We start from the raw sequence: 25,463 nt of genomic DNA, 5'->3' as shown, positions 1-25,463 counted from the left end.
ACCAACTGGATGCACATAAAACCTGAGGCTTTGGCTCACAGTGGGTGCTTAATAAGTGGAGGTTAGGGTGGGAGTGGGTGCTCTAGAAATGATGCACAGTGGAGGTGTCTGGGAAGGTGCCCTGGCAGCTAGTTTCGATCGCAGGAATGACCACTCCCTGGACCGACGGGGCCTATAGATGGGCCCCAGGCCGACCACAGATGGAGTGGGTGTGGGGCTTCTCCAATCTGCAAGGTGTGTAGATGTCTGGGATCTGGAAAGAGGTGGGCCTGAGTTCAAGGCTGCCTTTGCAGATGACATGAGGTGTGGCCTTGGGCAAATCACTCTGTTCCCTCTGAAGTGTGATTGCTTCTCACCCACCCCACTGGCATGCCATAGGCAGCCAATGCAATGGCAGAGAGGTGCTTCGTAAACTGTAAAGTACGGTGCCAGCCTCAGTGAATGACATTGCTGCCCCCTCCCTCGGAGGCCTCCTCTGGCTGTGCTAATGAATGAGCACGGAGTCCAAGCTTGGTCCCCTTGAGCAGCTCAAGGATTGGGGGGAAAGGGGACTTGAGAGGTTGGGGGTAGGGTTCAGCCTTGGGAAGCCCGGGGGTGAGATCACATGGGCCTCATCTCCACATCTGGTCTCTGTCCACCAAAACTCATAGCTACCAAGGCACTTCCAGCCCTCACAGTGGACAGAGATCTAGAAGTCAGCCACTTCCTTGCATAAATGGGGAGATCACAGCTCACAGAGGGTGCAGCCACACCCAGGGTCACACAGTGAGGGCAGAGGTGAGATCCCAGGCTTCCTCTCTCCCATCCGGCAGGTTTAAGGTGAAACACATGTCCTCCAAGCAGATGTGACTCAGTGACGTGTGTTTATTCCCAGAACCCAGGGAGACCGGATTCCACAGCGGAGTGAGGGGTCACCCCGTCCTCCTCTGACCTGACTTCTCCATGGTGCGCTCAGATGCGGATGTGGAAAGTGCTGTGTGCAAAAAGAAATGGAGTCATCAGGCAGAGAGGATGGCCCTCCTTCATCCCCCCCACGCTCCCTGAACTCTCCTGCAGGGAGTCCCTGAGACAGACAAGGAACCACAGGGGGAGATGGATCCCCTCAAGAACCCCAGGCTGTGGCCCCCCCCCCGGTCCCCACAGGGGTGGAAAGCACACCTCTTTGGATCGGAGTTAACACTCCGGCTCCACCCCAGACTTGCCGTGGGACTCTAAGTGAGTGGGTACCCCTTCCTGGGCTTCAGTTTACTCCTCTGTAAAATGGGGATAATAGCCATCCTTCCTGCGTGGGGCTGTAGTGAGGGCTAAGGGGGCCAATGCACAGGGTGCTGTCGCCCAGGGATGCTGTCCTCGGTAGGGTTCATTCAATTGTCGTTATTCATGTCTCTGTCTGCTAGGAGACCAGCCACGCTTCTCCAGGGAGAGGAGGGGGGCACTCTGTGCATGTCAGGATGCCACCCATAATAACAGCCACGACAGCAACCCCAGCACACAGATACTGAGCACCTACTGGGTGCCAGGCGCCGCTCTAAAGTCCTTCCAGGTACTAACTCAGGGGTCAGCCAGCTTCTCCTGTAAAGAGCCAAATGGTTGATATGCCCAACTTTGTGCAAGGACTCAGCTGGGCCTTGTAGCTCGAAAGCAGCCGTGGCTAATACATACACAAGCAGGCATGGCTGTGTGCCAATAAAATCACTGATGGACACAGATTTGAATTTCATATCCATTTCATGTGTCACGGAGTATTATTGGTCTTTCATCTTTTCCCCGCCATTTAAGAAATGTAAAAACCATTCTTAGCTCACAGGAGGTACAAAAACAGGTGGCTGGCCACCCCCTGTATTAACTCACTATCAGCCCGACTATGGGGGCTCTGATTCTCCCCAGGACTGCCAAGTACAGTTGTACACCCTGTTCACTGCAAAATGTTCAGGCAAGAGAAGACTGAAGACCAGCCATGTTCCATTCACCCAAAGAGCTGCGTCCACCCACAGGGGGTGCCCATGGGGTCCCCAATTATCCCCATTTTAAAGATGCAGGGACTGAGGCCAGGAAGGCTGGGGAAGTTCTCTAAGATCACAAATGAATGAATAGGGGAACTTTCACAAATGGAGCCTGCGAACTAGTTTTGTAGGAGCTGCGCTCAGACGTGGAAATGGATTGTGCAAAGTGGCAAGGAGTGTCACACCTGAGGAAGTCGGGTGCCCGCAGGATCATGTTCTGGAAGTCTTCCAGGGAGAGCCGCCCATCATGGTCGCCATCGGCCTCATCTAGCACCTTCTCACACACCAGGCTCACCTCCTCGGTGCTCAGCTCCCCCCGCGTCAGCTTGGTCACTGTCTGCTCCAGGTCCCACGCACAAATGTAGCCGTCATTGTTAAAGTCTGTGCAGCGGGATGGAGGGGATGTGGAGTGGGGGCACAGCGGGGGACAGGCAGGCTGGGCCTCTTGTCCCCATGTTACAGAGGAGGAAACTGAGGCACTGGAGAGATCCCAAGACCCTGGGGTAATGGTTGGGTCTTGCTTTGGAGTTGGGCAGAGTCCTGCTGGGAGGTCATTCATTCACTCCACAACTATTTATTGAGCACCTACTATGTTCTAGGCGCTGTGATAAATTTTCATTCATTCGGTCAGTCAACAAGTATTTATTGAGCACCTCCTTTTTGCCAGGCATGAGAGACAGATGGGGAAGAAAACAGATACTGTTGCTGCCCTTGGGTCTCATCAGAGAGAAATCAATAAGAACTGAACGGATTATGAACAGAAATTAAGCAGCACTGCTCCCTGCTGGGAGAGAACTAGGATGTGGGGTGGAGAGTGATTGAGGGTGGAAGCTGCTTTTGACCTAGACTTCAAGGTGAGCAGGAGTCAAGGGAAAGGTATTCCAGGCAGAGGGCACAGCAGAGGAGAAGGCCCGGAGGGAGGAAGAGTTTGGTGTGCTGGAGTTAGAGGGAGGCCCGTGTGGCTGGAAAGTAAGTAAGGGGATGAGGTCAGCAAGTACCAAGGTGGGGCGAAGCCCCCGGGGAGACATCTGCGACGGCAGGGCAGCCCCCGGCCCCAGGCCTGGTCTTGTTCTCACTCCCCACCCCACCCCACGCTCGCCCGCCCCCGAGCCCTGCACGCACCATAAATTTTAAAAGCATAGTAAGCTTTGAGGTCGCGGGGAGCCATTTCGCTCATCACGGAAAACATGTCCAGGAAGTTGTCCAAGGTCATGTGCCCGTCCCCGTCCTCAGAGAACACCTGGGCAATCCTCTGGCGGAACGGGTTGTCCTGGGGACAGGAAGCAGAGAGGCCATCCCTGACCGGGGACTCAGGGCTCCATATGGAATCGCTCTCCGCACCCACCTTCCTGAAACCTTCAAGTACCCACCCCTCGCCTTCAAACTTCCTCCTGCCCACCGTCCTGGGACAGGATTCCAGACAACTCCTCTCTCTGCCCCTGTGGTCTGGGTGGCCGTCACCCCACTTCTGGCTCCAGATGCACCACGTGACCTGGTTGAGGCCAATCAGAGATCGCTATCGATTGGCAACCGTGATTGGCTCTGGGATAGGCAGGGTGACTCAAACTGGCCAATCAGAGGCTGCCCTGAAAGATGGCGACGGAGGGGCCTGCTTTCCCCTGGTTGCAGAGCTGACGGGAGTCTGGCACCGCTGGGGCAGCCCCGTCGGACAGGCTGCCTGAGCCCGAAGCCCCTTCCCGCCAAGGGGGAGCTGAGAGATGGAGGGAGACTCCTGAGCTCATCCGCAGAAACCCTGGTTCCAGCCGTACCTGGCGCTGGCTCTGCCCCCTGGAGTTTGTCCTCCTATGTTCCAATACATTTTGTCCCTCTCGAATGAGGTTTCTGCCCCTTGTGATAAAATAATGTCCGCTCAGTCACTCACCCCACAAGTCCCCTTCGGCAACACAAACTATGTGACGAGCATCCAACTGAGAAGAACCTGCCTTTGTAGCGGCTCCTGCTATGAAAAGCAGAACTCGCATTCCCTGAGTACCTGTCATGCAGGAAACCCCGTGCCAAGCCCTTTACCTGCATTATCTCATCGCAGCGTTCCAACGACCCCGGCTTTCATTCCTGTCTCGGTCACAGCCTAGCTGTGTGACCATGACCAAGTGTCAACCTCTCTGAACCTCACTTCTTTCATCTGTAAAATGCATCCACTTCATAGGAAGCAGGGGACATCCCTACTATTTTTTTTCCCTGCCTGCCCCAAGGCCCCACGCATACCTTCAGCTCGGGCATGCTGCCGATGAGCTCGTAGGGCACCTTCACATCAGGACAGCTGGTATAGTCGAGGGGGACAAGCTGGGGAGCCAGGTCCTGGTAGCGATAGAAGAGCCTGGGGTGGGGAGGGAAACACCGGGAAGAGCTGGCAGATGGGATGGTGAGGACTTGTCCCTTTTCTCTCATTCTTGCAGCTGCTCACTACACATGGAAGGATGGTGGGTCCTCAAGAGTCATCAGCTCTGGGCCCAGTCCTCAAGCACACAGAGCCAAACACGGGCACCTCTACCCTCTGGGGGCAGGGCCAAAGTGGAGAGAGGGCCCCAGAGCTAGGGGAGACTCAAGTGGGAACATTGATACTGGGCTTTGAAGAGTGAGTAGGAGTTAACCAGGCTGGTGGGGATGGCAAAAGGGAGTGTGCTTAAGGTGAGATCATTTTACATCAAACATTCAGAGAATCCGAGTGAATCTCTGAATCTCTGGATATCATCACATTGTTGGCCTCTGACTGTAAAGACCCCCCATCTCACATTTTCCTTCTCTCACCCCATAAGGCGAGCGTTCCCTAAATGGGGCAGAAAAGAGACAAAAGGCCAATATTCAGGGTTTTTTAATGCATGTGGGGCATTTCGCAAAACACCAAATGCCACCGACACTACCTAGATGGTGAGGCCAGCTCTCCACTCCAATGTCCTCACCTGCTGACACCCTATCTTCACTGGGGGCATCAGAAGCACAGCCTTGTAGAGGGCATCCTTGGTGAGTCAGAGGTCCCCAAGCTGCTAGGGGCTGTTTCTGAGGGAGATGGGAGCCCCTGGGTCATATGATGGCTAGGAACTCAAGGAGGTGGTATCCAGAATTTCAGTCCTGACCACCCAGGTCCCTGTCTGGGCCTCCTTAGGGAACAGCCTGGGTTTGGGCCTCTGTATGGCCTTGAGCATGTCCCTCTTCCCCTCTGAGCTTGTTATTCTGCTGACAAACAAGAAGCTCAGGACCGACGAAATGTCAGCCCTCAAACTCCTTGGAGCTCTGCCCATCTGCAGAGCTCAGGTCAGCCTCCCCTGCCCAAGCCTCAGTTTCCCCATCAGTAATCTGATCGTGATGGCCAGGGTGACCCTACGAGCTGTCCTCACCCAGACAATGGGGCTCACTGGTGAAAGGTGTGCCCATCAATAATGGATATCCCGTGCCCACACAATTGGGGCCTTGGCCCCTATCACTCTGTATCTGAACCCCGGCCAGCTTGGGTTTCACAGCTCCAAGTTCATGGGTCGGGGCCTCTGGACAATGGCCCCATGGGCTGAGCAGTAACGTGGGATACCCAACTATGCCTCTCTGCTCATGCCAGTGACCTGCAGCGGCCGCAGCCTGCCTACCTGCACCCTTACCTTGATGCCACCCCCACAACCCAGAGCTGACTCTAGCTTCTGCCCCCAGGTGCCCAGCCTCCAGTCCCAGCCTCTTCACACTGGCCTCAGGGGGATCTTTTTAACATGCTGATCTGTCTCCCCCCGACACCTCTCCCCGCTCACATACTCTCCATGGCTCCACACAACCCTTGGGAGAAAGGCCAAGCTAATCAACCTAGAGACCGTGACAATATGACAAGATGTGGCTTCTCAGCCTCCCCATCTCTGCCTCCATCCACTGACCGTGCCCGCAATCCCTCCCTTTGTGTTTTAACCACCACGCGGCACTCAGTCCTGTCCAATCGCAAACATCCTCCAACAATGGAGAGAAAGTTATTACCAGGTCTTCCTCCCTTTCTGCCCAGACTGACCTCATGATTTCCTTTCTTGTGAAGAAGGTGCAGTCCTGCGGAGAGAGATGTTGGCTTGGCCCAGAGCCTGCCTCAGTGGCCTCCTCCCTCTCCCTCCCACTGCATGCCCATCCCCGCCTGATGTTGCACACAGAGCTGCACCAGGAACCCTTGCCGACTGCACACCCCGGACAAATGGTGCTGTCCCTTCTCAGGCAGGGAAACCAAGGCTGCCGAACCTGCCCATCACCCCTACCTGATATGCTTCCAGCTGCTCATGAGCGAAGACTGTCTGCTTGTTGCCCATGGTGAAGACCACTGCCAGGAGTCTGGGACAAGCTCCTGAAGCCCCCAGTCTCCTCAGGACCACACAGGTTGCCAAGCTGCGGCACATAAGCGTCTGGGCAAATGTCCCTGCCCTGGCTGTCACCTGCCCACCCGCCCTGTCACCCCCAGCCTGGTGAGATCAAGTTACAGCTGAGCTCTCTGGGCAACAGCCCGAGTATGCCCATGGCCACCAGGACAAGAAGGACTGTAGGAGGTCACAGAACAGCAGACCACATCTGCCACGACTGGGTGAGGCTGGGGGGTATGGGGCCCCTTCCAGAGACAGGCAGGGTGATGGAGAGACTGCAAGCAGATCCCAGCTCAATTACTAGCTCTCCACCCACTAGCTATGTGCCTTAGACAAGTCAGCTGACCCTCTCTAAGCCTTGTTTGTAAGATGGAAGTTATATTAGTACCTAGCTCATTGAGTTGTCCTGAAGATCTAACGAGATCATTAATGCAACCAAAGAAAAAATTTTTAACTCTTGGGTTTAAGCCAGTTTTAGGCACTGGGAGCATAATAACTGGGTGAACAAGCTGAATGAGGTCCCCAGATGTGCATTGGAGATGATGATGATGATGATGATGATGATGTTATAGCTTAAGAAAAGTGATCCAAGGTGTAAGTTAGAGAAACAGTCAGTTAAATAATACCAAACAGAATTCTTTATTGCAGGACTTGTCAGAGCCTTTTGCATGCTAATGTTCACCATGCATCCTCAATGTAGCAGCTGCCAACCTTATTAAGACCCAGAATTCTTTTGGGCAGAACACGTGGGAGTCAAAAGTTCTTAACCTGGTGCTCCATGCTCTTCTTCCTCTGGGTCTATCCTGTCTCTCCACTTTCTTCTCCTGCTAAGCCTTTTCCAGTGCCACACCCCAGCCCCCCTGAACTGCTCTTGGATCTTCCTCTTCCCTCTTCCCCACTCTCTCTGGCCTGGATGATCACAGTTCCTCCCAGTCTCATCAGCTCTCTTCTGCCCCAGTGTGTGAAGCCACCTTGTAGAATGTGACTATGATCAGGCTTTAAAGACCCCCTTTGGATGATTTAAAAGAAAAAAAAAATGACAATATCAAGTGTTGGAGAAAATGTGAGGCAACTGGAACTCTTATTAGTTGCTGATGGTGATGCAAAATAGTTCAGCCACTCTGGAAAATGGATCGGAACTTTCCCATAAGGGCGCCTGGGTGGCACAGTTGGTTAAGCCTCTGACTCTTGGTTTCAGCTCAGGTCGTGATCTCAGGGTTGTGAGATTGAGCCCTATGTCCAGCTCCATGCTCAGCGCAGAGTCCGCTTGAGATTCTCTCTCCCTCTGCCCTTCCTGCTCTTGTTCTCTCTCTTTCTCAAACAAATCTTTTTTTAAAAAGATCTTATTTATTGGGGCGCCTGGGTGGCTCAGTCGTTAAGCGTCTGCCTTCGGCTCAGGTCATGATCCCAGGGTCCTGGGATCGAGCCCCGCATCGGGTTCCCTGCTCCGCAGGAAGCCTGTTTCTCCCTCTCCCTCTCCCCCTGCTTGTGTTCCCTCTCTCGCTGTCTCTCTCTCTGTCAAATAAATAAAAATTAAAAAAAAAAAAGATCTTATTTATTTATTTGAGAGAGAGAGAGAGCACGAGTGGGGGGGAAGGGCAGAGAGAGGGAGAAGCAGACTCCCCACTGACCAGGGAGCCCATTGCAGGGCTTGATCCCAGTACCCTGGGATCATGACCTGAGCCAAAGGCAGATGCTTAACCGCCTGAGCCACCCAGGCACCCCCTCTCAAATAAATCTGAAAAAAAAAAAAAAAAAGAACTTTCCTATAGTTAAACATACACTTACCATGTGACTCAGCTATTGCACTATGAGTAGTTATCCAAGGGAGATGAAAAGATGTATGGGCACATGAAAACCTGTACATGCCCACAGCATGGAGAAAACACTTGCAAATCATATATCTGATAACGTACTAATCTCCAGGATATATCTAGAACTCCCACGAGACTACAATAAAAAGACAAATCGCCCAAATAAAAAAAAAAATGGGCAAAGATTTGGGGAGGGGATGAATAGATGGAACACAGAAGATTTTTATGGTAATGATTTTTTTTTTTTTTAAGTAGGCTCCACACCCAGCATGGAGCCCAATGCAAGACTTGAACTCACAACCCTGAGATCAATGCCTGAAGTGAGATCAAGAGTCAGATGCTTAGCCAACTGGGCCATCCAGGCACCCCTATGGCAGTGAATCTATTCTGTATGATACTGTAATGGTGGGTACATGTCATTATATATTTGTCCAAAACCACAGAAGGTACAACACCAAGAGTGAACTCTAATGTCAACTTTGGATAATATGATGTGTCAATGTAGTAAGTTCGACACTTGTAACAAAGGCACCAATCTAGTGGGGGATGTTAATAGTGGGGGAAGCTGTGGGTGTGTGTGGGCAGGTTGCACATGGGAAATCTCTATACCTTCTGCTCCATTTTGTTGTGAACCTAAAACTGCTCTAAAAATAAAGTCTATTAAAACAAAACAGAACAGGTAAAGGATTTGAGGAGACATCTCTCCAAAGAAGATATACAAATGGCAAATAAGCATATGAGAAGATGTGTAACATCATTAATCATTAAGGAAATGCAAACTAAAACCACGATGAGATACCAATTCACACCCACCAGGATGCTTATAACAAAAAAGACGGACAATAGCAAGTTGTTGGCCAGGATGTGGAGATACTGGAACCCTCATACACTGCTGGTGGGAATGTAAAATGGGGCAGCTGCTTTGGAAAACAGTTTGGCAGGTCTTTAAAAAGTCAAACATAGAGTGCCTGGGTGGCTCAGTCAGTTAAGCGGCTGCCTTCGGCCCAGGTCATGATCCCAGGGTCCTGGGATTGAGCCCCGCATCGGGCTCCCTGCTCCACGGGAAGCCTGCTTCTTCGTCTCCCACTCCCCCTACTTGTGTTCCCTCTCTTGCTGTGTTTCTCTCTGTGTCAAATAAATAAAATCTTAGAAAAAAAAGTTAAACATAGTTATCATATGACCCAGCAATTTTCACTCCAAGGTGGAGAGAATTGAAAATATATGTCCACATAAAGACTTGTATGTGAATGTTCATAGCAGCATTATTCACAATAGCCCCAAAGTAGAAACAACTCAAATGTTCATCAATGGATGAATGGATAAAGAAATTGTGGTCCATTCATACAACATAATATTATTCAGTCATATAAAAGGAATGAAGCACTGACGCACGCCACAATGTGGATGAGCCTTGAAAACACCATGCGGAGTGAAAGCGGTCAGACACAAGCGTCCACTTAGTGTGTGATTCCATGTATATGAAACATTCAGAATAGGCAAATCCATAGAGGCAGAAAGCAGATTTAGTCATTGCTAAGGGGCTGGGGCAGGGGGATGGGGAATGACCGCTCAAGGGGGGTGGGTTTCCTTCTGGAGTGATGAAAACGTTCTGGATAGCGGTGATGGTTGCACAACTCTGTGAAGGTGATAAATCTCACTGAACTGTGCACTCTAAAGGGTGACTTCTATGGTATGTGAATTATATCTTCGTTTTTAAAAATATCTGTACATGAAGAGTGATAGCGACTTTATGCATAATTACTAAAAACTGGAGACAACACAAATGTTCTTCACCTGGGAAATGGTTAAACAAACTGGGGTCTGTCCATACAATAGACTACTACTCAGCTATAAAACAGAATTAACTACTGATATACACAAAATGAATGAACCTCAAATGTGTTATGCCAACTGAAAGAAGCCAGACTCAAAAGGCTACCTATTGGATGATTCCATTTATATGACATACTCAAAAGGACAAAACTATAGGGACAGAAAACAGATAAATGGTTGCCAGGGGCTGCAGATGGGGGAACAAGGGAATCTTCGGGGTGATGAAACTGTTCTATATTTTGATTGTAGTGTTGGTTACATGACTGTATTCATTTGTCAAAACTCATAGACCTGTACACCAAAAGGGTGAGTTTTTTGCATGTAAATACATTTTTTAAAATGAAAACAATAAGAAAACTAATTAGCAAAGACCTCCTTACTCCCCAGTGCCTCATGGCTGAAGTCCAGATTCCTATGCCTGACCCCATCAGGCACTCTGTGATTTGGTTATGTGCCCCCCCTCCCCGCCCACCACCCATCAACAATTAGTTATTGGGCACCTAATGTGTGCCGGGCGCTGTCCTAGGTCCTGATACTACAAAAGCAGTGCTCTCATGGAGCTCACGTTCCTGTGGGCAAGCAATCAAATAAACACATAATTAGTCAGGGGTGCTAAGTTCCAGGAAGAAAAATAAAACAGGGCAGGGATAGAGAGAGAGAGAAGAGGTTAGGCTAAATAGGTTGGGAGGGGAAAGCCCCCCGATGAAATGATATTTGAGTAGTGACTGGAGGGAATTGAGGGAATAGTGAGTGGGAAGGGAGTTCTTGGCAGTGGGAAGAGCAAGTGCAAAGGCCCTGAGGCTGGAGTAAGTTTGACACCGTTGGAGGAGGGCAGGGTGGTGGTGCTGTGTTGGAGCTCAACAAGCACTAATTACAATTAGGAAGCTGCTGCTCATGTCCGTCAGCCACCAGAGGCTGCCTCTCTGACACCCAACTCCAATCATGGGATTTTTTTCTTTTTTGCATGGCCAAGAAATCATTTTTCATGGTACAAATAAATTATCTTTGTATGGATAAATTCCAGCTTTATTATGATAAATAATATGCAATAATATCCCCCTTGTAATATAGGATAGAGAACTTAGAATCATAATGACAGTACGGCGTTTCAATATTATCAGGGGAAAACAAATCAAAACAACAATGAGATATCACTGTCAGGATGGCTATTATCAAAAAAAACAAAAGCTGACAAGTGTTGATGAGGACGTAGAGAAATGGCAACCCTGTGCACTGTGGGTGGAAAAGCAAAATGGTGCATCCACTATAGAAACCAGTAGGGAGGTGCCTCGAAAAAATTAAATAGATCTCCCATAGAATCCAGTATACATCCAGAAGAATTGAAATCAGGATCTCAAAAGAAATATTAACACTCAAAAGAAATATTAACATACCCATGTTCATTGCAGCATTATTCACAATAGCCAAGATATTTACAACCTAAACGTCCATGGATGGATAAAAGGATAAAATAGGGCATATACACACAACGGAAGAAAGAAGGAAATTGTGCAATATGTGACGACATGGATGACCTCTGAGTGCATTTGTTCAGTGAAATAAGCCAGTCACAGAAAGACAAATACTGTGGGATTCCACTTACATGAGGAGAAAAAAGTAGAATGGTGGTTCACAGGGGCTGGGGGGAGAGGGAATGGGGCTTACTAGCCAACACGCACAAAGCAAGATTCATCAAGCAAGATGAATAAGCTCTAGAGGTCTACTGGACATTATGCCCAGAGCAAGCGATAATGCATTGTACACTTAAAAATTTGTGAAGGGGTTAGATCTCATGTTGAGTGCTCTTACTACAATAAAATACAATAAAAACAAAATGTAACCACCATATGACCCAGCACTTGCACTCTCGGGCAATCCCAGAGAAATGAAAACTTACGTTCACACAAAAACTTGTAATGGATGTTTTATTCAAAATAACCCCAAACAGGAAATGATCCATATATTTTTCAATAGATGAATGGTTAAACAAACTGGTCCATCCATACCGTGGAACACTACTCAGCAATAAAAGGGATACACCGGACAACTTGGGTGGATCTCTGGGGAATTATGCTGAGTGTGTGTGTGTGGGGGGGGAAGTCAATCCTAAAATGTTATATACTGTATGATTCCGTTTACATAGTGTTCTTAAAATGACAAAATTATAGGAATGAGGACAGGTTGCTGGCTGCCAGTGTGCAGGGATGGGGTGGGGTGGGGGGGAGATGGGTGTGGATCAAGTGCATCAAGAAGGATCTTGGGGTGATAATGGACTGCTCTGTATCTTGTCTATAGCAATGCCAATATCTTGGCTGTGATATTGCACTAGAGTTTGGTAAGATGTTACCATTGAGGGAAACTGGAAGAAGGGTACACGGGATCTCTCCGTATCATTTCCCTGTTGTTTTTAAATGTTTTATTGTGGTAAAATACACATAACATTTACCATTTTGACCATTTTTAAGGGCTCAGCTCAGCGGGATGAAATACATTCACGCTGTTGTGCAGTTGTCACCATCTGTTCCCAGCCCTCTTTTCATCTTGTAGAACTGAAACTCTGTCCCCGTTAAACAGCTCCCCATTCTCCCCTCCCCCAGTTCCTGGAACTCACCATCCCACTTTCTGTTTCTGTGAATTTGCCTATTCTGGAAACCTCATGTAAATGGAGTCACATGGTATTTGTCTTTTTGTGTCTGGCTTCGTTCACTCAGCATGTCTTCCGGGTTCATCCACATTGTAGCATGTGTCAGAATTTCTTTCCTTTTTAAGATTAACTAATATTCCATTGTATGGATAGATCACATTTTCCTTATTCATTCACCTATCAATGGACACTTGGTGTCTTTCCACCTTTTGGTTATTGTGAACAACACTGCTATGAGCATGGGTGTATATATGCAGTCATGTCCTTTTTTCTGGGTCAGGATCCCACATTGCACTTAGGATCTTAGGCTCCTGATTTTCAGTCTGTTTTGTTTTATTTGGTTTTGATTTTTTAGTCTTTTTTTTTTTTCATGACCTTGATAGTCCTGAAAAGTACCAGTCAGGTACTTTATAGAATATCCCTCATTTTTATTTGGTATTTTCTCATGATTGGACTGGATTTATGGGTTTTGGGGGGAAGACCTCAGAAGTGAGGTGTCCTCCTCATCACATCATACCTGGGGTTACTTGATAGCTACATGACGTCACTGACAATGTTGACCTTGATCTCTTGGGTAAGGCAGTGTTTGCCATGTTTTTCCACCCTCGGGTAACTGCTTTCCCTTTCCATACTCTACTCTTTGGAAACAATGCAGATTGTGTTAAAGAAATGCTCCTTATCAGGGTCCTCGATGGCACAGAGGGCGATGTTGTGTGATAAAGCACCAGTGTGGACACTTACAATTGGACAGTGATTTTGATGAGTTGTACCTGTGTACGAAGACACTTAGAAAACCTTAGCTGATTTATTGTATTTTCTTTGTATGTATACGCAAGAATAATATATAATAAAAATCTCTGTGTATTTAAATCTCATGACTCTTTAAGTGGATATAAAGTAAAAAATTTTAAGTGAGCAAAAGCACAGGAATTTGGCACAAATCCTCCCTTGGAACATAAATTATCAATGGGGGCAATATTGCTCCTAAGGTGGTGAAAATTGGTTCCGGGAGGAGGGGATGCAAAAACCTTAGATATTTCAATGGTTTGTGGCCCTCCAAAGCTCAATCCTTGACAAAAACTACATTATTGGTATTTAACTTCTCTCATTAAATTAAATTGAATTAAATTCTCTTTAGGGGATGATAATGAAAAAAAATGTTGAGAAATGCTGTCATAGAGGTTTACAAAATAGTGACACATTTTACAATGGATGGCCTCATGCTGTGGTGACAAAAGCAAGGCTGGAACACTCAGCATAGGTTGGATTACAGTTTGTGCCTCAGTTTCCCTACCTGTAAAATCACGATGGTTTGTGTAACAGGGTGGCTGTGGGAGTGAATGTGATGATCCATGTAAATCCATATAAAGTATTAGCTGTTGTTAGCATCAGCAGCAGCCCCATTTTATAAAAGAGGAAAGAGTAGGTCAGAGAGGTCAAGCCACTTCCTGCAGGGCACACAGCCTTGGAAGTGCCAGAGAGGAGCTTCAAACCTGCTAGGTTGGCTGGGGGAGAACAGATTTCCCCAGCTGAGTCTGTCCCATTCCTCCCTGAGGAGCTGATTCTGTCAAGGATCACCCCACCAGCAAGCCTGGACCGGCCTGGCTGCACGAGGAAGTCCATTCTTTCTGGAGGCTCTCTTGCAGTTCCTGAGCACAAAGGGTTGTTTATAGCTGGAGAATTGGGCAGTCGCTTGCTGCCCCCTGCGGGTAGAACTGGAAATGTCAGGCCCCGAGCCCTCCTTTGGCCTGATTCCCGGATGCTTGCTTCTCCCTCCTTTGCACTCCCTCAAAGTCTTTGGCACAATTTGGGCAATAGCAGTCTAAATTAAAATGCACAAATGTACATAATATTGGATTATGTATATATAATAAATAATATACATAATAGTATGGTAGTATAAAATACTGCGGATTCAGGCCACTGCAAATGTGAGCTGAGATTTGAGGGCATGTAGATGGGCGTTGGTTAGGGAGGGCCTCACTCAGCTTCAGGACATCCTTGTAAAGAGCTTCAAGATCTTTTGATAATGTCGGAGCCTACACTAGGCTCCGGGATCAGCGTGGAGTCCTCTTGAGGGTTCTCTCTCTCCCTCTGCCCCTCCCCCCACTCGCACGCAGCCTTGCGCGCGTGCTCTCTCTCTAAAATAAATTTTTAAAATCTTTAAAAAAAGACATTTTGGGGCGCCTGGGTGGCTCAGTTGGTTAAGCGACTGCCTTCGGCTCAGGTCATGATCCTGGAGTCCCTGGATCGAGTCCCGCATTGGGCTCCCTGCTTGGCAGGGAGTCTGCTTCTCCCTCTGACCCTCCCCCCTCTCATGCTCTCTCTCATTCTCTCTCTCTCAAATAAATAAATAAAATCTTTAAAAAAAAAATTAAATTAAATTAAAAAAGACATTTTGCTAAATGAGAAACTGAGGATAGAAATAAAAGAACATTGCACCGATATACAGATATTGGCATACACACTTTTTGTCGAAAAATATAAAAACGAAATTGCTAATCATTTTGGAAAGAGATAGGAAGGGAAGTTTCTAGTTTTTTTGTTTTCTTTTTTCTTTTAACCTTTTCCATACTGCGTGGTTTTCTCACACGGAGCATACGTGTATATATATTTTTAATGTCAGCAGAGGATTATGGGAGATTTGGAGTCTCTTCTCTGTTTCCCTCAGTATTAACTCAACATACAAAAGCAGTCACAACATTCTGATGGGGAGAAGGTCAGTAAAAAAGCAAGGATAGAATAAAATCCCATTTTATTTATTTATTTATTTATTTATTTATTTATTTATTCACTTATTTTAGAGAGAGAGGAGGGGCAGAGGGAGAAGGAGAGAGAGAATCCCAAGCCGACTCCATGCTCAGTGCAGAGCCGGACTTGGGGCTTTATCCCACAACCCTGTCAGGCAGATTACCTACCTAGTGCTGATCAGAGAATTCCTGATTGACTGGTTTAAGATTTCATTTCTGAAGAGCCAAAACTGTAACGAAGTTAAGTCTCTGTTTGGTGATGTGGGGATTAGCATAAGGCATTTTGGGCTTGTTGCCTTCTTATTATTATTATTATTATTAACGTGTGAATGTCCCAGCTAAGGAAAAGGAGAGACCACTCTTTCCAAATCAAGTTCCAGACCTTCCACATATTGAACTGAGAACTATGTACTACTTAAAGTACAATACTACTGTATATCACATACAAAATGAGAGAAAAACTATAAGGCCTGATAGCATTTTCATCCAAGGGCCAGAGGAAGATGACCCACACTGAAAAACATAACGCTTAAAAGGATGGAAGGAAAGAAAAATAGGAATGTTTTGGTTATGACAATAGCCCTGCTTGTTCATTAAGCAAATTACTTGTGATATCAGGGAATTAAAAAACCCAACTCATTGGAGCCCCAAGTGTTATGGCACTAGCAGATCAGAGTTTTTCAGTACATCCTATGCAACTATTTTCTCTTATCAAACCCTCAAAACAGAGTGGCTGAGACTCAACGTTTTATAATGAGAAAAACCAAACCTTGCTACTGTTCTGCTTCGGGTAATGAAGTCATCAAGAGTGAGCCCAAGAGAAATGAAACTTATGTCCATACAAAGACTTATATACTGATGTTCACAGCAGCTCCATTCATTAGGGCTCCAAGCTGGAAACAACCCAGGTGTCCATCTACACGTGAGTGGATTTAAAAAAAAAAAAAAAAATTGAATATATGTATACAATGGAATAACACTTAGCAATGCAAATGTAGTACTTTTATAACCAATAAGAGGGGGGCACCTGGGTGGCTTTGTTGGTTAATGGGCTGCCTTTGGCTCAGGTCATGGTCTCAGGGTCCTGGGATCAGGCTCTGTATCAGGCCCTGCATCAGGCCCCACATCTCTTGCTCACTCTCTCTAGCATGCTCTCTCTCAAATAAATAAAATCTTAAAAAAAAAAAAAAAAAAACAAGCGGAAGAATTTCAAACACATTAGGCTCATTGAAAGAACTCTAGCTCAAAAGAACATATATAGTATAATCCCAAACATATAGTATATTTCCATGTATATGAAGCTTCTACAAAAGACAAATCTAATCTACAGTGAGAGAAAACAGGTTTGGAGTTGCCTGGGGTGAATGGTAAGGAGGGGTGGTTAACTGGGAAGGGAAACAAGGGACATTGTGGTGATGGAATGTTCTAGATCTTGATTGCGGAGGTGATTAGATAGGTGTGTAAACATGACAATACTCATCAAAACGTACAATTAAAATGAGTGCATTTTACTGTTTATAAATTATACCTCAATAGAATATATTTAAAAAATTTTTTTCCAAATGCAGTTGACATGTATTTCACATAATACCATCATTCAGCAAAACCTGAAAAAACTAGTAAGTACTGATTAGGTTTATAAAAGTAGGTTATCTATTAAACTCTCAGGGGTGCCTGGCTGGCTCAGTCAGTAGAACATATGACTCTCGAGTGCCTGGGTGGCTCAGGTTGGTTAAGCGGCTGCCTTTGGCTCAGGTCATGATCCTGAAGTCCCAGGATCGAGTCCCGCATCGGGCTCCCTGCTCGGCAGGGAGTCTGCTTCTCCCTCTGACCCTCCCCCCTCTCATGTGCTCTCTCTCATTCTCTCTCTCTCAAATAAATAAAATCTTAAAAAAAAAAAAAAAACATATGACTCTTGATCGCGGGGTTGTGAGTTCAAGCCCCACGGTGGGTGTAGAGCTTACTTAAAAATAAAATCTTAAAAAAAACACAAAAACAACCTCTCAAAATACAGCAATAAAAGAGAACAGAACATCCAAGTGCACACAAAACACTCAAGAGAACACTGCGTTTTAGGAAATGGGGATTTGGGGACACCCAGGTGGCTCAGTCGGTCGCACATCGACTCTCGATTTCAGCTCATGTCATGATCTTGGGTTCCTGAGATCGCGCTCCACCTTGGGCTTCGGGCTAAGTGTGAAGTCAGCTTGAGATTCTCTCTCCCTCTGCCCCTTCCCCCACTAGCCATTAGCGTGTGCTGTCGCTCTCTCAAATAAAAAAAATAAATCTTAAAAAAGAAAAAAGAAAAGAAAGGAAATGGGAGATCTCTCAAAGGAGCTTCTTGGATTCAGGGGGCCCAAGGCCCTAGAAACCGAAAGTGGGCGTCAAACCGGAAGTGTGGCAGGAGACTGGATGCAAAGGATGAGGTCCAGACCCTCCAGGCCCCACCTACAACCGGAACTTGTGGCCCAGCTCCACATGCCAAGAGCGCAGGCGCACCTCCTAACTCAACCAATCAAGACGAAGTGAGGCGGGCATTCCTACGTAAATGGGGCACTCAAACAGGAAGTGTGGCAGTTTACCTACAGAACTGCAAGCGGCATCATGGCGGCCTACGAGCAGGTTCAAAAGGGGCCCCTGAAACTAAAAGGCGTTGCAGAGCTCGGCGTCACCAAGCGGTGAGTCCCCGAGAGCACCGCAAAAGCTTGTCTTCTGCCCCCTTAAGCCTCTTCTAGAGTCCCCGAGCTCTTGCTCCCTGATCCGCTCTCACCTTCTCTCCCCGTTTCTCCCCTCTCAGGAAGAAGAAAAAGAAGGACAAAGACAAAGCGAAACTCCTGGAAGCGATGGGAACGAGCAAAAAGAACGAGGAGGAGAAGCGGCGCGGCCTGGACAAGCGAACCCCGGCCCAGGCGGCCTTCGAGAAGATGCAGGAGAAGCGGGTAAGGCGGGATGCCCCGCGCAGCAGGTCTGGGTCTCCGGAGGTGGAGGGAGAGGCAGGGCCTGACGACTCGAAATTGGGGTCAGCCTCGGGCCTCTCGGAGGGGTGGTGAGTGGTCAGAGAGACCTTGATTCCGGGAAGATGCTACGTGGGTGAGGAAGAGTCCACGGTTGGGGGAGCTCCCAGGACGGGGAAGCGCTTCTGGTCAGAGTGGATGGCAGAGAAAGCTAGAGCTGGCGTTGAAAGGGCAGAACTGGAGACCGGATTTGGATTCCACCGCAGTGTCTCATTTGCCCAGTGACAGGACTAACGACTCATCTTTCTGCCTCAGTTTACTTATCTGTAGGGATCAGGATAGTGCTGTCTCCTAAAAGGGATGGGAACTTTAGATGAAGTCATTCAGATAAAGCATTTGGCACTCGGTATGGCAAAAAGTCAGTGCTCAGTTGATGTTAGCTGTTGATATTAAATGGTGATGCTCCGGGCTATAAGTTTCCACAAAGTCTGTGTTCATGATGACTTTGTTTGACAGACTCAAATAGGTTGTGTTTGTATCCTAGGTCCGCTCCCACGAAGACATTTGGCAATGGTTGAGGACATTTCTGTTTGTTAAAACTTCAGGGTGTGCTGGTGGGGGTGGGGAGTAGTGGGATGAGGCCAGGGATGCTGCTCTACATCCTACAGTCATCAAGACAGCAGCCCCCACAGCAAAAATGATCTGGCCCAAAATGTCAGGTGTTGTCCAGGCTGAGAAACCCTAACCCTGATCTGGGTGATTTGGTCCAGTAACATCAGAAAGAGTTAACTCATCACTCTCAGGCTTAATTGAGTCATTTAAAAAAAAAAAAAAAAAAAGGTGAGACTCAGAGGCTTTGACAAGACCGACCTGGGTTCCATTCTGCCTCTACCTCTTCTTGGTGGTGGTGTAACTCTGGGCAGGTTGGTTAACCTCCCACACCTCATTTTCTTCACCTGTAAAGTCGGGCTGAAGTCCTTACCTAATAGGTTTGTGGTGAGAATTTAACAAATGAATGCGCTTAAGTTCCTTCCCTGAGGTTATGGTCCCAGGCTGGGCTGGGATGTTACTCCTGGAGTGAAAGTGGGGTGGGGGAGAGTCCCATCAGGTGACTAATAACAGTGGCTCAGGATAGGACAGTAATAGTGGAAGCAGTGGAAGGTATCAGGTTTGGGATTGATTTTGGAGCAAGAACAGCAGGATTAGTTGATGGATTGGGTGTGGACTGGGAAATGAGGAGTGACCAAGATTTTTGATGGGAGATATTGGGAAAATGAAGGTTCTATTTACTGCAGTAGGTAGGACAGCAGGTAAAGCGGGCTTCTAAAGCAGGGCATCAAGACCTTGGCTTTATACTATATGCTGCCTAACTGAACATTAAAAAAAAAAAAAAAAGACCTCGGTTTTGGAGAACACTTGAATGTTTGAACAGCTGTTAGAAATTCAAATGGAGAATTCTCGTGAACAGTTTGAGATCTGAATCCGCAGTTTGGAGGAGCGGTCTGGGCCTCTCCTGCAAACATTCTGGAGTTGCTGTGGGACTGGATGAGATCCTCTGAGGAGGCACAGTGACAGAGATGAGGTCCAGGATCTGAAATTGCAAAGGATCACGGGAAGGAGGAAAACCAGGAGAGTGTGTCCTTAGGAGCTGAGTGGAGAAAGTGTTTTAAGAAGGAGGAAGGGATTGACGGTGTCATGCTGCCAAGGGTCTTGTGGGGTGAGTACTGAGAGCCCTTAGTTGGCATTTGGAATGAGGAGGAAGAGTGGCTGATTAGAGGGGATCCAAGGGAGGGCGGGGAAAGGCAGAGACAAGATGCAGAAATAACTCTTGGGAGATCTATCAAGAGGAACAGAAATGAACCTGTAGCTGGAGGGTGGCGGAAGGTCAAGGGGAATTTTTTGTTGCTGGCATTGAAAACTGGAAGTACTGCTGTGGGTTTTGTTTTGAACCAGGAGAGAGACAGGAGAAAGCGTGGGCAAAGGTAGGTAGAATTGGGAAATGCGGATTCCCTTCTGGAAGGGTGTTTGATTGAGCACAGTGAGCACGAAGGCTGGTCAGTTCTTGGAAGAAGGGCCCATGGGGCAGGGCCCCAGCCTGAAGGGTTAGGGCTTGGCATCTCCAGCCCCATCACCCACTGTGCAGGCTGGTCCTCGTGTTCTCTATCTGTGAAGTGGGGGTGGCGACAGCACCCAAGACACCCTGTGAACTTGGTACATGAAGTGGGGCGAGGAAAGGCAGAGCTCTACTGAGTGCCTGGCTTTGGTGGCAGCTGGTCAGGTCAGTGTGGCCTCTTGTGAGGAGGCACAGGCCTCACGGGGGCTCGCAGCATCAGGAAGAGAGGCGGGGGGGGTGGGGGGGCAACTGGATGCAGAGGAAGACGGGGCAGCAAATGAGATGAGGGACAGGGAGGAGCAGCCAGGTGGGGGCCAACAGGGTCCTGTGCTGTGGGTTGGCTCGGCTCACCTGGATAGTTCTCCTGCTTGCCTCACTTGGAATCTGTGCAGTCAGATGGCAGCTGGGGTTGGAGGCCCAACTGGGCTAGAACATCCAAGATAGCTTCACCATCACATGTCTGATGCCTTGTTGCTCCTCCCGTGGCCTCTCTCCCCATGTGTCATCTTATCCTCCAGGTCCTTTCTTTCCGGTAAGGTCATCAGACTTCTTGCATGGTGGCTGGCTTCCACGAACACAAAGCCAAAGGCTGCTGGGTCTGACGGCTTCAGCCCAGCACTGGCACCGCATTCTGTTAAGTGAACTGAGTCACAGGGCCAGCCCAGAGTCATCGTGGCAGAGAACTGCACTAGGGCACCAGTACCAGGCAGCGTGGGTCACGGGGTGGGCTGGGGGGCACCACAGTCGGCTGTAGACACGCAGTCAGTAAACGTAGAGCCAAGTGCAGCCCCAGGTTTGTCTGGCTCTGTGTCCCGTGCTCTTTGCTCTTACGAGGTCCCATCCGGTGTTGGGAGTGAGGAGTGGGGCAGGTCATGGTGGTGCAGGATACTCATCCGGGTGATCTGGATCTTGGAGCCCTCATGGCACTGTGTCACCAGCACCTACTCCCGTGAGCTCCTACCATGTGTTGGGCCCTTCACCTTCCTCATTTTTCATCCTTCTTCAAACCGCATCTGAAACTTTCTTTTTCTGCAAAATGGGAATGCGGTCGGTTGCCCAGGGATGCAGGAAGCACACATACAGCTCCCAGCAGAGTCTATTCATGTCAGCGCTAGTTATTCCTTGCCACTCTGACCAGAGGGCAGCCAACCGGGGTCCCTGGTGGGACATGTTGGGGCCGGGCATCCCTGTCGGACCAGCCTGAGTAGAGTTAAGGGAGGGACAGGATGTACACCCTGAGACCTCCAGCCGTGCTAGGTGTGAGAGCCAAGCTGGTGGGGACTTCCGTCTTCCACCCCATGCTGGCCTGGGCTGTGTCAAGTGTGTGAACTCACCTCCCATGTCTGTCTTTTCTCCAGCAAATGGAAAGGATCCTGAAGAAAGCATCCAAAACCCACAAGCAGAGAGTGGAGGTAAGTCACATGCCCAGTGGGGAAGACCAGGCTATGTAGGGTCCCAGCTGGGCCCAGAGGCTAGGAGCCTGGCAGAGGGAGCCCTTGGAGTGTTGGGGTGGGGGGTGGGATACCCAACAGAAGCGACACCTCCCCAGGGTCATTTAAGGATGAACCCAGGGTTCAAGGCTGGGTGGCTTTGAGAGGAGGGGGTTACTGAGGAGAGGCAGAACGTGGAGAAGTGGGAGTGGGCGGTGCCACACAACCCCAGTGCCCTTTCTGAGGCTGTGCTGATGTGGGTTTTCTTCTCGGCTTTCCCAGGACTTCAACAGACACCTGGACACCCTCACGGAGCACTATGACATTCCCAAAGTCAGCTGGACAAAGTAGCCTCCCCACCCAGGGTATGGAGTGGCATCAAGGGGAAGTGGAAGGCAAAGTTGGGGTTATGTTTCGTGCCTTTGGTATTTTCTAGAAACATTCTTTTACACACACCCTTGCGTCTTCTGCTGAGACGAGTGCTTTCCAAAGCAGTGTGCCCTCTTTCTGGAACTTGATTAAAGTAAGACTGTCCTTTTACTCTATTTTGGTTTGTCGGTAGCATAGAAGATAAACCTTTTTAGGCTGGACTGGAAATTTTTGCAAGTTTATCCAGAGATTAAGGTTATTTCTGTGTGTCACAGAAAAGTGTCTTTACCCCCCAAGTTGCATCTAACTCTGATAGTCAGCCAGCTCTCTTTCCCCGGGTGAAACAGACTCCAGAAGATAAGGAGTTAATGCCCCCACGGGGCCCTGCGTGAGCTGTCCTCCCAGGCTCCCTCTAGCTTGGGGCTTAGGCTGTGCCTTCCGAGCCTAGGGAGGCCACTTGAACCTTCATGGCCTGCGGAATGCCTCCCCAGCCACCCTGGTGTTTGAGACAATGCAGCCTGGAAAGCGGGACAACCGCCTAAGGCAAGGATGGAATGCACTCCTTGTCCCTGCCTGAGCCTGCGGTCGGCATGCAGCCTCTTGCCCTAGTGTCCCCATTCCAGACATGTCTAGAGGGTGTTGCCATGGCAGATGTCGTCGTTACTCAAGCAGGGCATCCCTTTGTAATGGAACCCTGACAGCCTGCCTCACTACCCTCAACCCTAGGCTCTGAGCACCTCCTGGGTTTATTCAGAGTCGGCACATAACATGTAGCCCGCTTGGCCTTTCTGGCCTAAGGACACCTCAGGGGTGACAGGACCTGGGCAGAGCCCCAGCACAGACAGTGCAGTCAAAGGGGAGGACCCAGGTCCTGGTGCTGGAGAGCCATGATCTCTGAGGACCTACGTGTACCTACTTGCTGAGGATCAAACTGCGTATACTATTGGGAGGAAGACTATTGACCCTAGGTAGTGACAGAATAGCAAAGTCAAAAGAGAAAAACCAAGTGTTGGGTTCGGGGCTGTCACCTGTGAACAGAATAAAGCAAAAAATGGTTATGAGACAGAAGTCTGAGTGTCTTAATTAATTATAAGCGTTTTGATTATCACTAGAAACACTGCTTTTTGGATTTATTGCACATGTAGAATGCGCATACTGCAAAGTGACCATTTACCCTCAACCTGGAAGAAATGAGGTGACATGTTTTTCCACCTGTGGCTTGCAGCCCACCTGTGAGGTAATATACTGTCAGTGGTAGTCGCTCCTTGGGCCAGGGTCCCTAGAGTTCTCCACAGCCTAGCCAAAAGGCACGTGGAGGCCTTTTCCATCCATGGGTCAGCCGCTGGGGTTTGTGAGCATGATGGGGTGCTGTGAGAAGCCGTTGTCGGGATCCTGGAAGATAGATACTCCATCTCCCTGCTTGCCCAATCTAAAGCCGGATGACTTCAAACAGCAGGATTTCTCTTCGGTGGGTCCACTGCTGGGCTGGATGGCTCTATGCCATGTGGTGTGGTTCACCTGTGTGGCTCTGTTAACTTGCCTCGGGCCAGAACGGCTAAGGTGGCAGCTGCTACTTCTTCAGAATCTCTGTGTAGTCTATTCCATTGGCCACCACAAGTCACATTGCCAAACCCAGTCAGGGAGAGAACTCCACGGGCGCGGACACCAGGAGACATGGTTGATTCAGGCCATCGCTGTTAGTCTACCACAACGTTTCTCGAAGTCTCGTGGATGTTAGACTCTTCTGGGAGCATTAAGAACCACCGATGCTGCCTGGGGTGGGGTTCAGTCCCTGAGATTTTCCAGAGCTCCTCAGATGACCCTAACAGGCAGCAAAGTTTGAGAAACCCTGGTCTACTGCAATGGGTCTGGTCTTTTCTGAGATGGTGCAGAGGTCAAATCTGGCTTCTACATTAAGTGTAAATGCCAAGGACGGTGACTTGAATCCCCCCCCCCAACAAATGGAGAATGGAGTAATTTATGTAAACAATGTTTACTGTGATGGTGCTCTTGGCACTTGGGGTCTTGTTTCTTCAAAAGACTTTTGTCCAATCTGTTCCTCCCAGCCCTGCCCCCCCATACTGATTTTAAACATCTAAACATGGCCTAGAGCAAGCCTGAAAGGAAATGCTCCATAATGAGAGGGGTCACCTCTTCTGGGTGGTTTTTCTTTTTCTCTTACACTTTTTGGCATTTCCGTGGGTTTTTTTTTTTTTTCCTGTGAAGTGTATAATTTTGTAATTTTCAAAAGACATGTTTTCCTAAAACATTGAAATATTTTGGGCAAACTATGAGGCTAGGTATAATAGGGTATTGTACAAGACAATTGTCAAAAACTCTCTCCCAGACGTTTTGTGAAAGAATGCTTCCAGCCCAGGATTTACGTGTCTTTAAATACTCCAGTTTTCTCCTCTAGATTTTCTTGCACTTCATCTCTATCCTAAGCCGAGGACATATTGCAAAAGCCATCTTTCAAAACCCCAAAGGAGATAGAAGGGAAGATCAAAAGTCAGAGGCAGGCAGCCTGAGTAAAATGGCCCTGATGCTGCAGGGTTGGGGTCCTCAGAGCACTATGATGGTTCGCTAGGACAAAATGCAGGCATATCTCCACAGCCTGAGTGTTCATAAAAGCAGTGAGATACTCGATTGATTGATCAGGGGTCACAATGTGTATCACCCACTGGGGTCACTACCTACAGAAATGAGAGAAGTGTTTTCACCGAGGTTCGGTGGGGCGTGGTTTTCAGATCATAAATAGGCACTGACGAATGTTGACACTGACACTGACAGGTAACAAGTAGTGACTTGTTGGTAAGGCTTGAGTGCCATTCCGAGAGTTTGGCCTCTTTCCAAGTAACCACCACCTTCCCTTCCCCTATAAAGCGTATAATAATTAGTGACTATATTTGTTCCTGGAACCCCCACCAGACTATGAGTTTCCTGGGACTGGGCCCAAGGTGGGTTCTACCACCGGTATGTCACCTCACTTGGCCCACGGAGGCCGGGCGAGGGTTTCCAGCTGCCCTGGCCTCCTCGCCCGGCCTGGCACCTGGAGAGTGCCCGGCGTCAGTCGGCCCCGCCCCTCCGGGCCTTACTTCCGGATGCTTGAGGCAGGAGCGGGAAATAAGGTCACATCGGGCGTACTGCGCCTGCGCGCACTCCGCCTCGCGCCTGCGCCTTTCTGGCAGCCCCCCCCCTCCCCGACCGGACATAACG

The 25,463-nt window shown here is 48.5% G+C and overlaps 2 protein-coding genes across 2 annotated transcripts; one reads left to right on the top strand and one right to left on the bottom strand.

Annotated features, from left to right (window-relative positions):
- Positions 1-862: 862 nt before the first annotated feature.
- On the bottom strand, positions 863-6,292 carry CIB3 (calcium and integrin binding family member 3). Its single transcript, XM_036095345.2, has 6 exons — positions 6,242-6,292; positions 6,007-6,041; positions 4,230-4,341; positions 3,126-3,273; positions 2,189-2,384; positions 863-973 (listed from the first exon to the last, which is right to left on the bottom strand). Exons 1-6 carry the CDS (start codon positions 6,290-6,292, stop codon positions 952-954), a joined length of 564 nt encoding a protein of 187 aa, XP_035951238.1. The 3' UTR covers positions 863-951.
- Positions 6,293-17,908: 11,616 nt separating this feature from the next.
- Positions 17,909-22,418, top strand: FAM32A (family with sequence similarity 32 member A). The gene is made up of 4 exons (XM_036095399.2): positions 17,909-18,059; positions 18,179-18,320; positions 21,807-21,860; positions 22,161-22,418. Exons 1-4 carry the CDS (start codon positions 17,986-17,988, stop codon positions 22,227-22,229), a joined length of 339 nt encoding a protein of 112 aa, XP_035951292.1. The 5' UTR covers positions 17,909-17,985; the 3' UTR covers positions 22,230-22,418.
- The last annotated feature ends 3,045 nt before the right edge of the window (positions 22,419-25,463 follow it).

Source organism: Halichoerus grypus, chromosome 1 (genome assembly GCF_964656455.1).
Source record: "Halichoerus grypus chromosome 1, mHalGry1.hap1.1, whole genome shotgun sequence".
NCBI lineage: Eukaryota > Metazoa > Chordata > Mammalia > Carnivora > Phocidae > Halichoerus > Halichoerus grypus.
The sequence above is the reverse complement of the archived record's forward strand: the minus strand, read 5'-3'. Positions and strand labels throughout refer to the sequence as shown.

Excerpts from the sequence above, each read along its gene's own strand:
- CIB3 (XM_036095345.2), bottom strand. The coding sequence starts at position 6,292 with ATGGGCAACAAGCAGACAGTCTTCGCTCATGAGCAGCTGGAAGCATAT. Across the intron at positions 6,042-6,241 it reads AGCAGCTGGAAGCATATCAG|GACTGCACCTTCTTCACAAG; the intron begins GTAGGGGTGATG and ends CTCTCTCCGCAG. Across the intron at positions 2,385-3,125 it reads CTATGCTTTTAAAATTTATG|ACTTTAACAATGACGGCTAC; the intron begins GTGCGTGCAGGG and ends CCCGCTGCACAG.
- FAM32A (XM_036095399.2), top strand. The coding sequence starts at position 17,986 with ATGGCGGCCTACGAGCAGGTTCAAAAGGGGCCCCTGAAACTAAAAGGC. Across the intron at positions 18,321-21,806 it reads AGAAGATGCAGGAGAAGCGG|CAAATGGAAAGGATCCTGAA; the intron begins GTAAGGCGGGAT and ends TCTTTTCTCCAG. Across the intron at positions 21,861-22,160 it reads CCCACAAGCAGAGAGTGGAG|GACTTCAACAGACACCTGGA; the intron begins GTAAGTCACATG and ends CGGCTTTCCCAG.